General features: G+C 50.6%; 1 protein-coding gene across 1 annotated transcript in view; it reads right to left on the reverse strand.

The window, feature by feature from the left end:
* Positions 1 to 13,320, reverse strand: part of SULT2B1 (sulfotransferase family 2B member 1) — a 47,554-nt gene that overhangs the window by 11,984 nt on the left and 22,250 nt on the right. The window contains exons 2-3 of the mRNA XM_064380774.1: positions 12,993 to 13,135; positions 2,579 to 2,787 (exon numbers count right to left, since the gene is read on the reverse strand). Of these exons, the coding sequence (XP_064236844.1) occupies positions 2,579 to 2,787; positions 12,993 to 13,135 (352 nt within the window). The remainder of the gene's footprint in view (positions 1 to 2,578; positions 2,788 to 12,992; positions 13,136 to 13,320) is intronic.

The following is a 13,320-nucleotide window of genomic DNA, read 5'->3' on the forward strand; positions in this document are numbered from 1 at the left end:
CTCTGTCCACACTCACTTCCTTGGCGATCTCACCCAGGCCTCGGGCTTCGATTAATTACGCAATGTATGTGCCAAGGAATTGCAAATTGGACGTGTCAGCCCAGGTCTCGGTTCCCGATCCGTGCATTTCTGTGCCCACCAGCAGCGTCCGCTGGACGTGGGATGGGCGGCAGCAGAGCTCACGTGTTCCTCCCCTACCAGCTCCCATCCCTCCTCCCCTTCCTGGTTGCCTAATCCTGACAAGTTGCTTCCGCCGAAACCTTGGAGTCACCCTTGACTCATCCCTTTCTCTCACACCCACATCCAATCTGTCAGCAAATCCTCCTGGTCCCACCTTCGAAATACACCCTAAACCCTGTCCCTTCCCATCACCTCCGTGGACACCACCCTGGTCCAGCCACCGTCCCCTCTCCAGGACCCTGGCGCGCGCCGCCTCTCGGCTTCTGCTCGCCTGACACTCGGTCCCCAGATGGCCGCCAGAGGGCGCCGGGGAAGCCTAAGGCGCTCCCGCTCGGCCTCGATCCTGCAGCGCTGCTGGGTCACTTGGTCAGAGCTCGAGTCCCCGAGGGGCCCACGTGGCCTGCACATTTTGGCCCGTGTTGTCCCTAACCCGGACCTCATCTCCACACCCACCTCAGGCCCTTTGCATCTGCTTTTCCCGCTTGCCTGAAATGCTCTTCCTCTGGAAACCTCTGTGGCTCCCACCATCACCTCCCGGGTTTTTACTCACTGGGGCCCCCCTCGACCTCCTTATTTATAATCGTAGCCCCACCCCACCCCAATTATATCTCCAGCCCTCTCCCCATTCCCAATGTAAATTTATCCCATCAGACATTACATATATTATATTGTATATATACATGTTATATTATTAAATATTAAATGTATTATAAATATTAAATGTAATATTAAAGTGTATTGTAATAATATAATATATAATATTATGTGTGTGTGTATATATATATAAAATGTTTTTGAGATGAAGTCTTGCTCTGTCTCCCAGGCTGGAGTGCAGTGGTGCCATCTCAGCTCACTGCAACCTCTGCCTCCCGGGTTTCAACGATTCTCCTGCCTCAGCCTCCTGAGTAGCTGGGATTACAGTTGCTCACCACCACATCCGACTAACTTTTGTGTTTTTAGTAGAGACAGGGTTTCATATGTTGGCCAGGCTGGTCTTGAACTCCTGGCCTCAAGTGGTCTGCCTACATCGGCCTCCCAAAGTGCTGGGATGACAGGCATGAGCCACCACGTCCGGCCATCAGACATTATGTATTTTAAGATGGGGCCTCACTCTTGCCCAGGCTGGAGTGCAGTGGTATGGTGCAATCATAGCTCACTGCAGCCTCCACCTCCTGGCCTCAAGCAATCCTCTTGCCTCGGCTTCCCAAAGTGCTAGGATTAACAGGCATGAACCACTGTGCCTGGCCCATACTAAATATTTGTGTTATCTATTTCACCTATTATCTACCTGCTCCTATTAGAATGTGGCCTTTCTTTCTTTCTTTTCTTTTCTTTTTTTTTTTTTTGAGACGGAGTTTTCCTCTTGTTACCCAGGCTAGAGTGCAATGGCGCGATCTCAGCTCACCGCAACCTCTGCCTCCCGGGTTCAGGCAATTCTCCTGCCTCAGCCTCCTGAGTAGCTGGGATTACAGGCACGCTCCACCATGCCCAGCTAATTTTTTGTATTTTTAGTAGAGATGGGGTTTCACCGTGTTGACCAGGATGATCTTGATCTCTTGACCTCGTGATCCACCCACCTCGGCCTCCCAAAGTGCTGGGATTACAGGCGTGATCCACCGCGCCTGGCCCTTCTTTCTTTTCTTTGACTCAATCTTGCTCTGTTGCCTAGGCTGGAGTGCAGTAATGTGATCTCAGCTCAATGCAGCCTTGACCTCATGGGCTCAAATGATCCTCCCACCTCAGCATACCAAGTAGCTGGAGTACAAGCGTGTGCCACCACGCCTGACTAATTTTTAAAATTTCTTGTAGTGATTGGTCTCACTATGTTGCCCAAGCTGGTCTCAAACTCCCAGCCCAAAGTGATCCTCCCTCCTCAGCCTCCCAAAGTGCTGGGGCTACAGGTGTGAGCCACCACTCCCTGCCAAAGGACAGGCATTTCTGTGTGTATATTGACCAATGTGCTAGATCAGAGCTAGGCACATAGTAGGTGCTGGTCGGGCGCAGTGGCTCACGCCTGTAATTCCAGCACTTTGGGAGGCTGAGGAGGGTGGATCACCTGAGGTTAGGAGTTCGAGATCAGCTTTGCCAACCTGGTGAAACGCTGTCTCTACTAAAAATATAGAAATTAGCTGGGTGTGGTGGTGGGTGCTTTTAATCCCAGCTACTTGGGAGGCTGAGGCAGGAGAATCGCCTGAACCTGGGAGGCGAAGGTTGCAGTAAACCGAGATAGCGCCACTGCACTCCAGCCTGGGTGACAGAGTGAGACTCTGTCTCAAAACAAACAACAGAAAAAAGCCCCAAACAGGTGCCGAATGAATCAATGAGTTATGCTCCCTCTCCCTGTCACCCCACACACCCATCCAGCCCCTCCCAACTGACACACACCCCGCCTCCCAACCTTGGCCTTGGAGCTGAAGAAGGCCTTGGTGAAGATCTGGATGGGAAGATGGGAGCTCATGAGGCGGGGGCTGTGCTGGTCCGGGAGGCTGAAGGCACCCAGGATCGTCTCACACCAGGGTGCCCGCTCCCAGATGGGCACCGAGCGGATCCAGGAGGGATCTCCATCCTTCAGAATTAAGCAGATGATCTCGATCATCCAGGTGGTGCCTGTTGGGAGAAGTCGAGCAGATTAATTGGGTGTGGGGGGGCTGAAGAGGGAGGATGTCGTCAGATTAATCACGACAGCATTCATTGAGTAATTTGCCACTTTACAGAGTCTCCCTCTGTCACCCAGGCTGGAGTGCAGTGGCACGATCTCGGCTCACTGCAACCTCCGTCTCCCAGGTTCAAGTGATTCTCCTGCCTCAGCCTCCAGAGTAGCTGGCATTCCAAGCGCCCACCACCGCACCTGGCTTTTTTTTTTTTTTTTTTTTTTTTTAGATAGAGTCTCACTCTGTAGCCCAGGCTGGAGTGCAGTGGCTCCTTCTCGGCTCACTGCAACCTCCACCTCCCGGGTTCAAGCAATTCTCCTGCCTCAGCCTCCCAAGTACCTGGGACTACAGGTTTGCACCACCATCATACCTGGCTAATTTTTTTATTTTAGTAGAGAAAGGGTTTCACCATGTTGGCCAGGCTGGTCTTGAACTCCTGACCTCAGGTGATCTGCCTGCTTCAGCCTCCCAAAGTGCTGGGATTACAGGCGTGAGCCACCCCGCCTGGCTAATTTTGTATTTTTAATAGAGATGGGGATCTCCCTACGTTGGCCAGGCTGGTCTCAAACTCCTGACCTCAGGTGATCAGCCCGCCTCAGCCTTCCAAAGTGCTGGGATTACAGGTGTGAGCCACCTCGCCCGACCCGACAATGTTTGTTGAGCAATCTACCACCAATTCTATCACACTGATTCCTTAGAGCTGGCGGAGAAGGCAACCTTCCTAACCTCATTTTCAGAGCCAGAAACTGAGCCTCCGAGAAACATGTCGCTCGTCCGAGGGGACAAGGTAGGAAAGTGGCGCAGGGCAGAGACCGGAGAGCTGTGCACCCAGCCCCGTTTCGCTTTCCTGCTGGGAATACGGCGCGATGGTCTTTTCTCTTCTCCCCTGCTGCTACGTGTGGGGCCGTGAGACTGGGTCTAGCTGAGGAAGTGTAGGTGGCGGGATGCGACGTGAGGCTATTTCCAGGCCTGGCCCATAAACGCACACCACGTGACTCTCCACTCCCTCTCTGCTCCTGGATACAGAGACTCCAGGGGAGAATCTGGGACTCCTGGGGATGGCCAAGCCATAAGATGGGAGGAACCAAATGTCCGGGACGGATGGACTTCCCTCCACTTCCTTCCACCCTGCCTGCACCAATTGGAGTTCATAGCAACTAGAAACAAACTTGGATTCAGCCACTGAAATTATTCTGAGGCTGATCTATTAGAAGTCAGAATTGCTTTATTTATGTATTTGTTTATTTTTATTTATTTTTTTTTTTTAATTTTTTTTTTTTGAGACGGAGTTTCGCTCTTGTTACCCAGGCTGGAGTGCAATGGCGCAATCTCGGCTCACCGCAACCTCCGCCTCCTGGGTTCAGGCAATTCTCCTGCCTCAGCCTCCTGAGTAGCTGGGATTACAGGCACGCACCACCGTGCCCAGCTAATTTTTTGTATTAGTAGAGACGGGGTTTCACCATGTTGACCAGGATGGTCTCGATCTCTTGACCTCGTGATCCACCCGCCTCGGCCTCCCAAAGTGCTGGGATTACAGGCTTGAGCCACCGCGCCCGGCCGTATTTGTTTATTTTTGAGATGGAGTTTCACTCATGTCACCCAGGCTGGAGTGCAGTGGCACCATCTCGGCTCATTGCAACTTCTGCCTCCTGGGTTCAAGCGATTCTGCCTCAGCCTCCCGAGTAGTAGAGATTACAGGTGCCTGCCACCACGTCCAGCTAATTTTTTTCATTTTTGGTAGAGATGGGTTTCACTGTGTATACCAGGCTGGTCTCGAACTCTTGACCTCAAGTGATCCACCCACCTCGGCCTCCCAAAGTGCTGGAGTTACAGACATGAGCCACCGTGCCCGGCCCACTCAAAATATTTATTTATTTTGACTCTGTCTGCCCAGGCTGGAGTGCAAAGGTGTGATCACAGCTCACTGCAGCCTCAAAATCCCAGGCTTAAAAGATCCTCCCGCCTCAGCCGGGTGCGGTGGCTCATGCCTGTAATCCCAGCACTTTAGGAGACCAAGGCGGGTGGATCACTTGAGGTCAGGAATTTGAGACCAGCCTGACCAACATGTAGAAACCTCATCTCTACTAAAAATACATAATTAGCCGACATGGTGGCGGGCGCCTGTAATCCCAGCTACTCAGGAGGTTGAGGTAGGAGAATCTCTTGAACCCAGGAGGCAGAGGTTTTGGTGAGCCAAGATTGTGCCATTTCCCTCCAGCCTGGGCAACAAGGGTGAAACTCCATCTCAAAAAAAAAATCTCCGCTCTTTACACGGCCCCCTTTTGAGGGTCACCTCTTTATTTCTGTAGGGAGCCACAGAATGTTAGCTAGTGGAGGAAGACCTCAACAAGGACCCACTTCACAGTTTTGAATTTCAGGAGACCACAGGCAGGTCAGAAGAGAAACAGTAACGCTGACAATAACCATCCATTAGAATTCATTGCATTTCATTCTTTCTGAGACAGGATCCCGCTTTGTGACCCGGGCTGGAGTGCACTGTTGCAATCACAGCTACTTCAGCTTCAGACTCCAACTCCTGGGCTCAAGTGATCCTCCCACCTCAGCCTCCCGAGTCGTTAGGACCACATGCGCCCAGCTATTTTTTTTTTTTTTTTTAGATGGAGTCTCACTCTGTTGCCCAGGCTGGAATGCAGTGGTGCCATCTCGGCTCACCGCAACCTCCACCTCCCAGGTTCAAGCAATTCCCCTGTCTCAGCCTCCCAAGTAGCTGGGACTACAAGCATGCCACCACACCCGGCTGAGTTTTAGTAGAGATGGGATTTTGCCATGTTGGCCAGGTTGGTCTTGAACTCCTGACCTTAGGTGATCCACCGCCTCGGCCTCCCAAAGTGCTGAGATTACAGGTGTGACCCACCATGCCCAGCCTGCGCCCACCTAATTTTTAAAATTTTTGTAGAGATAGGATCTCACTGCGTTGTCCAGGCTGGTCAGGAACTCCTGGCCTCTAGCGATCCTCCTGCCTTGGCCTCCCAAAGTGCTGGGATTACAGGCATAAGACACCACATCCAACCCATTTACTGGATTTCATTCTAACAACCACCCTGTACCAGTTATCAGTTTACAGCCTGGTGGCTCCAACTTCACTCCTCTCTCCTGTTGGTGATATTGGAGCTGGACCCTGTAAACGCTTCTCCTCTGCCAGCTAGTTCAGCGTTCAGCCTTGTCAGCGGAGAGCACTGGAGGAGCACTGAATGAGGATGGGGCATCTCTTCCAGATTCTCATGGCCCCTCTCCGCGGGATCTCGTGATGGACAGGGGCCAGCCCTGCACTGGATGCCCAGTGGCATTTACCTGTCCCCCCAGCAAATTTCAGCGGCCTGATGCACCTTGGTGAATTTCTTGGTCACCCAATGGGCCATGGCCGTACCTCTCCAGTGAAATTCTCATCTCAGGTTGGGAGCTGGTTGGGCAGGGAAGTCCTTCTTCCAAATTTATTTCTTCCCTGGGAGTTTGGCTTCAGCCCTAGAGGAAGGGGCTGCTCCCTATTTTAGCTATTCCTACGTCTGCTTTTTGTTTGTTTGAGACAGTCTCGCTCTGTTGCCCAGGCTGGAGTGGGGTGGCATGATCGTGGCTCACTGCAACCTCCACCTCCTGGGTTCCAGAGATTCTCATGCCTCAGCCTCCCGAGTAGCTGGGACTACAGGCGTGCACTACCAGGCCCGGCTAATTTTTTTTTTTTTTTTTGAGATGGAGTCACTCTGTCATCTAGGCTGGAGTGCAGTGGCACGATCTGGGCTCACTGCAACCTCTGCCTCCCAGGTTCAAGTGATTCTCCTGCCTCAGCTTCCTGTGTAGCTGGGATTACAGGCATGAGCCCCCACACCAGTCTAATTTTTGTATTTTTAGTAGAGATGGGGTTTCACCATGTTGGTCAGGCGAGTCTCGATCTCCTGACCTCATGATCTGCCTGTCTCGGCCTCCCAAAATGCTGGGATTACAGGCATGAGCCACCGCGCCCCAGCCCAAAGCATTTCCATCTTCCCAAACTGAACGCCTGCACCCACTAAACAATTACTCCCATTTCCCCCTGTAACCATCATTCTGCTTTCTCTCCCCATACATTTGGCTATTGTTAAGTATCTCATTTAAGCGGCATCATACAATATTTTTCCTTTTGTGTCTGGCTTATTTCACTCAGCATGGTGTCTCCAAGATTCATCCATGTTGTAGCAAGTACCAGAATTTCCTTCCTTTTTAAGGCTCAATAATATTCCATTGGATAGGGCATGATTTGTTTATCCATTCATTCATCAATGGACATCTGGATAGTTCTCAGCTTTTGGTCATTGCAAGTAATGTGGCCATGAACACTGGTGTACAAATATCTGTTAGAGTCCCCCTCACGTTCAGCTCTTCTGGGCATATTCCCAGAAGTAGAGTTGCTGAGCTAATATGGTCATTCTATGTTTAATTGTTTGAGGAACTGCCAAACTGCTTTCCATAGCAGCTGTACCATTCTACACTCTCACCAGCAGTGCACAAGAGTTCCAATTTCTCTTGGCCGGGTGCGGTGGCTCACGCCTGTAATCCCAGCACTTTGGGAGGCCGAGGCGGGTGGATCACGAGGTCAAGAGATCGAGACCGTCCTGGTCAACATGGTGAAACCCCGTCTCTACTAAAAATACAAAAAATTAGCTGGGCATGGTGGCGCGTGCCTGTAATCCCAGCTACTCAGGAGGCTGAGGCAGGAGAATTGCCTGAACCCAGGAGGCGGAGGTTGCGGTGAGCCGAGATCGCGCCATTGCACTCCAGCCTGGGTAACAAGATCGAAACTCCGTCTCAAAAAAAAAAAAAAAAAAAAGAGTTCCGTTTTCTCAACATCCTTGCCACACTTGGTATTTTCTTCTATTCTGTATTCTTCTTCTTTCTTTTTTTGTTTTTTGAGATGGAGTCCTTGTCACCAGGCTGGAGTGCAGTGGCGTGATCTCAGTTCACTGCAACCTCTGCCTCCTAAATTCAAGCAATTCTCTGCCTCGGTCTCCCAAGTAGCTGGGATTACAGGCACCCACCACCATGCCTGGCTATTATTTTTGTATTTTTAGTAGAGACAGTGTTTCACCATCTTGGCCAGGCTAGTCTTGAACTCCTGACCTCGTGATCCACCCGCCTCGGCCTCCCAAAGTGCTGGGATTACAGGCGTAAGCCACTGCGCCCGGCCAGTATTCTGGATTTTTTCTTAAAAAAATTTAAAAAAAAATAGAGACAGGGTCTCAATATGTTGCCCAGGCTGATCTTGAACTCCTGGGTTCAAGCAGTCCTCCCACCTCGGCCTCCCGAAGTGCTGGGATTATAGGTGTGAGCCACTGCCCCTGGTCACGTACTTGTATTTTCTAAATCATAGCCACCTAATGTGTGCAAATAATTCTCTCTTTCTTTTTTTCCTTAGAGACAAGAGTTTCGCTCCGTCACCCAGGCTGGAGTTCAATCTCGGCTCAGTGGCACAATCTCGGCTCACTGCAACCTCCACCTCCCGGGTTCAAGTGATTATCGTGCCTCAGCCTCCTCAGTAGCTGGGATTCCAGGTGTGTGCCACTGTGCCTGGCTGAACTGTTTTTTTTTTTTTTTTCTGAGTCAGGGTCTCGCTCATAATCATGGCTCACTGCAGCCTCAACCTTCTCAGCTCAGGTGATTCTCCCACTTCAGCCTCCCAAGTAGCTGGGACTACAGGCACGCACCACCACAACTGGCTAATTTTATTTTTGTAAAGACAGGGTTTTGCCACGTTGCCCAGGCTGGTCTTGAACTCCTGGGCTTAAGCTATCCACTTGCCTTAGCCTCCCAAAGTGCTGGGATTACAGGCATGAGCCACCATGCCCCACTGCAAATAACTCTTTGTTGATTTTATGTTGAGACAGGGCCTCGCTCTGTTGCCAGGCTGGAGTGCATTGATATAACTTTGGCTCACTGCAACCTCTGCCTCCCCAGTTCAAGCAACTCTCATGCCTCAGCCTCCCGAGTATTTGGGACCGCAGGCATGCACCACCATGCCCAGCTAATTTCTGTATTTTTAGTAGAGATGGGGTCATGTTGGCCAGGCTGGTCTCCAACTCCTGACCTCCCAAAGTACTGGGAACACAGGTGTGAACCACCCCCCCGGCTCAGAGAACAAGTTCCTACAATTTATAGAGGGAAATTTAGTCATTGTCTATCAAAATTACAAATGTACAGACTCTGACCAAGCAGTTCTATGTCTAGGAATTTGTCCTAGAGATAAATGTGTCCAATGGCACGTACTCCATGTACAAGGCATTGTGTATAAACCTTACATTGTGTATACAGGCAAAACACTGGACACTGATAAATCGTGATCAGGAGGAAGCTGGCTAAGCAGGGATTGTTATACATCCCGTGTTGTGGGATGCTACGGAACTGTAAAAAAAAAAAAAACCCAGAAAGTTATTTGTTTACAGTTCTAAGATGGGACAATGTCAAGGTATGAGGAAAAAGAACAACATAAGCGAAATCCAGGCCGGGCGCGGTGGCTCACACCGGTAATCCCAGCCCTTTGGGAGGCCGAGGTGGGTGGATCACCTGAGGTCAGGAGATCGAGACCATCCTGGCCAACATGGTGAAACCCTGTCTCTACTAAAAATACAAAAATTAGCCAGGCGTGGTGGCACATGCCTGTAATCCCAGCTACTTGGGACGTTGAGGTGGGAGAATCACTTGAACCTGGGAGGTGGAGTTTGCACTGAGCTGAGATGGCACCACTGCACTCCAGTCTGGGTGACAGAGTGAGACTTTGTCTAAAAAAATAATAATGATTTTAAAATGTACTCTGAGAAGACACTGATAATAAAATGAAAAGACAAGCCATAGATTGGGAGAAAATATTTGCAAAACAAGTATCTGATCAAGGATCTGTACTCGGATCATATAAAGAACTCTCAAATCTCAATGATAAGAAAACAAACAGCTGGGTGCAGTGGCTCACGCCTGTAATCCCAGCACGTTGGGAGACCGAGGTGGGCAGATCTCAAGGTCAGGAGTTCAAGACCAGCCTGACCAATATGTTGAAACCCTGTCTCTACTAAAAAATATAAAAATTAGCTGGCCATGGTGCCTGTAGTCCCAGCTACTCAGGAGGCCGAGGCAGGAGAATGGCTGGAACCCGGGAGGTGGAGGTTGCGGTGAGCCGAGATCATGCCATTGCACTCCAGCCTGGGCAACTCTATCTCAAAAGAAAAAAAAAAAAAAAAAAGATAAAACCATTTTGGGCCAGCATGGTGGCTCATTCCTGTAATCCCAGCACTTTGGGAGGCCAAGGCGGGTGGATCATCTGAGGTCAGGAGTTCGAGACAAGCTTGGCCAATGTGGTGAAACCCTGCCTCTACTAAAAATACAAAAATTAGCCAGGCATGGTAGTGGGCCCCTGTAATCCCAGCTACTCAGGAGGCTGAGGCAGGAGAATCGCTTAAACCCATGAAGGTGGAGGTTGCAGTGAACCGAGATCTCACCACTACACTCCACTCTAGGCAACAGTGAGACCCTGTCTCAATTAAAAAAAAAAAAAAGAAAACGTATGTCCACATAAGAACTTATGTGCAAGGCCAGGTGTGGAGGCTTACTCCTGTAATCCCAACACTTTGGGAGGCCAAGGCAGGTGGATTGCTTGAGCCCAGGAGTTTGAGACCACACTGGGCAACACAGTGAGACCCTGTCTATAAATGTTTTTTTTTAATTAGCTGGGTGTGGTGGTCAGCATCTGTCACCCCAGCTACTCAGGAGGCTCAGGTGGGAGGTTAGCTTGAGCCCAGGAGGTGGAGGCTGCAGTGAGCCAAGACTGCGCCACTGCACTCCAGCCTGGGCGAGAGATGGAGACCCTGCCTCAAAAAATAAAAATAAAAATAGCAACAAGAATTTGCATGCAATGTTCATAGCAGCTTCACTCATAATAGCTCCAGAGTGGAAATAATCCAAATGCTTATCAACTGATGAATAAACAAAGTACAGGTTATGCATATCATAAAATATTATTGGGCCGTAAAAAACAATGACATTCTGACACACGCGACAACGTGGATGAATCTTGACAACGTGATGCTCAGAGGAAGAAATCGGACACAGAGGCCACAGACTGTATGATTTAATTTCCACGAAATGCCCAGAACAGACAAGCCCATAGAAACAGAAAGGAGATTAGTGGTTGCCAGGGGCCGGGGAAAGTGGATGTGAGGATTGGGAGGTGATGCCTTATAGGTCTAGAGTTTCTTTCTTTCTTTTTTTTTTTTTTTTGAGATGGAGTTACGCTCTTATTGCCTAGGCTGGAGTGCAATGGCATGATCTCAGCTCATCGCAACCTCTGCTTCCAAGGTTCAAGCTATCCTCCTGCCTCAGCCTCCCAAGTAGCTGTGATTACAGGCATGTGCCACCATGCCCGGCTAATTTTTTGTATTTTTAGTAGAGACAGGGTTTCTCCATGTTGGTCATAACCTTGTGATCCACCCATCTCGGCCTCCCAAAGTGCTGGGATTACAGGCGTGAGCCACTGCGCCTGGCCAGGTCTAGAGTTTCTTGGTGGATGATGAAAATGTTCTTTATTTTTATTTACTTATTTTTTTTTGAGACAGGGTCTTGCTCTATTGCCCAGGCTGGAGTGCAGTGCCACAATCTCAGCTCACTGCAACCTCTGTCTTAGGGGTTCAAGTGATTCTCCTGCCTCAGCCTCCCAAGTAGCTGGGATTACAGGCATGCACCACCACGTCTGGCTAATTTTTGTATTTTTAGTAGAGATGGGGTTTCACCATTTTGGCCAGACTGGTCTTGAACTCCTGACCTCAAATGATCTGCCCACCTCGGCCTCCCAAAATGCTGGGATTACAGACTTAAGCCACCACGCCTGGCCCACTCAGTTTTTTGTTTTTGAGACAGAGTCTCTGCCACCCAGGCTGGACTGCAGTGGGATGAACACGTCTCACTGCAACTCCACCTCCCAGGCTCAAGCAATCCTCCCACCTCAGCCTACCAAGTAGCTGGGACTAGAGGCGTGCGCTACCATGCCTGGCTAATTTTTGTATGTTTTGCAGAGATGAGGTCTCACCATGTTGCCCAGGCTGGTCTCAAACTCCTCAAACTCAAACACTCAAATTGTATACAATTCTCCACTTTAAAGCATACAACTTAGCTGGGTGCAAGGTCTCATGCCTGTAATCCCAGCACTTTGGGAGGCTGAGGCGGATGGATTGCTTCAGCCTAGGAGTTCAAGACCAGCCTGGGCAACATGATGAAACCCTCTCTCTTCAAAACATACAAAAGTTAGCCAAGCGTAGTGGTGCACACCTGTGGTTCCAGTTACTCAGAAGGCTGAGGTGGGTGGATCATTTGAGTCCAGGAGGTCAAGGCTGCCTGCAGTGAACCAGGATTGCACCATCACACTCCATCCAGCCTGAGAGACAGAGCAAGACCTGTCTCAAAAAATAAAAATGTCAGGTGTGGTAGCTCATGCCTGTAATCCCAGCACTTTGGGAGGCTAAGGCAGAGGCATCATTTGAGGTCAGGAGTTCAAGATCAGCCTGGGCAACATAACAGACCCCATCTCTACTTAAAGAAAAAAAAAGGCTGGGCACAGTGGCTCATGTCTGTAATCTCAGCACTGTGGGGGGCCGCAGCAGGCGGATCATGAGGTCAGGAGTTTGAGAGCAGCCTGGCCAAGATAGTGAAACCTGTCTCTACTAAAAATACAAAAATTAGCTGGTCATGGTGGCAGGCGCCTGTAATCCCAGCTACTCGGGAGGCTGAGGCAGGAGAATCGCTTGAACCTGGGAGGCGGAGGTTGCAGGAGCTGAGGTGGAGCCTCTGCACTCCAGCCTGGGTGACAGAGCAAGACTCTGTCTCAAAACAACAACAACAAAAAACAACAAAAAACCTAGAAAAGTGGACAGATGAAGGGGACAGGGAGGGACAGAACGAGGGCACTACTTCAGCCAGGTGGATGCGGAAGGCGGTATGCTGAGAACTGACCTGGAGGGGAGGGGCTGGGCGCCAGGTGGGTATCCCGGGGAGGCTGCTTCTGGCAGGGGCACCACTCTGAACAGACCCGGCCCTGCTTTTCCCCGTCCCCTCCTCCTCAGTGCGCCCCTCCCAACCTCCACTGCACCCCCTCCCCGCTCTCCCCAGCCCCTTCCCCAGCCCAGCTGGTACCTGACTTGGGGTAGGTGATGATGAAGATGTCGTCGTCCCGCACATCTTGGGTGTTCTCCGCCAAGCTGATGCTCTCAGGCGAGTACAGGCCGACGGGGAAGGGGATGCCCTCGTACCGGAAGTATTCACCTGGCAACTTCTGGCTGTGGAAGGGATGGGGAGATGCTATGAGGGAGAGCAGGGAGGTGGGCGCCACTCGGGCCCTGGCAAGGAACTTCCTCCTCAGAGCCTCGGTTCCTCTTCTGCAAAGTGGTGACACTGTCCCTATAAAGTTTATAAAGCTGGCCAGGTGCCGTGGCTCACGCCTGTAATTCCAGCACTTTGGGAG

Source organism: Aotus nancymaae, unplaced genomic scaffold (genome assembly GCF_030222135.1).
Source record: "Aotus nancymaae isolate 86718 unplaced genomic scaffold, 86718_ANA_hifiasm-v0.15.2.pri h1tg000028l, whole genome shotgun sequence".
In the NCBI taxonomy this organism is placed as follows: Eukaryota; Metazoa; Chordata; class Mammalia; order Primates; family Aotidae; genus Aotus; species Aotus nancymaae.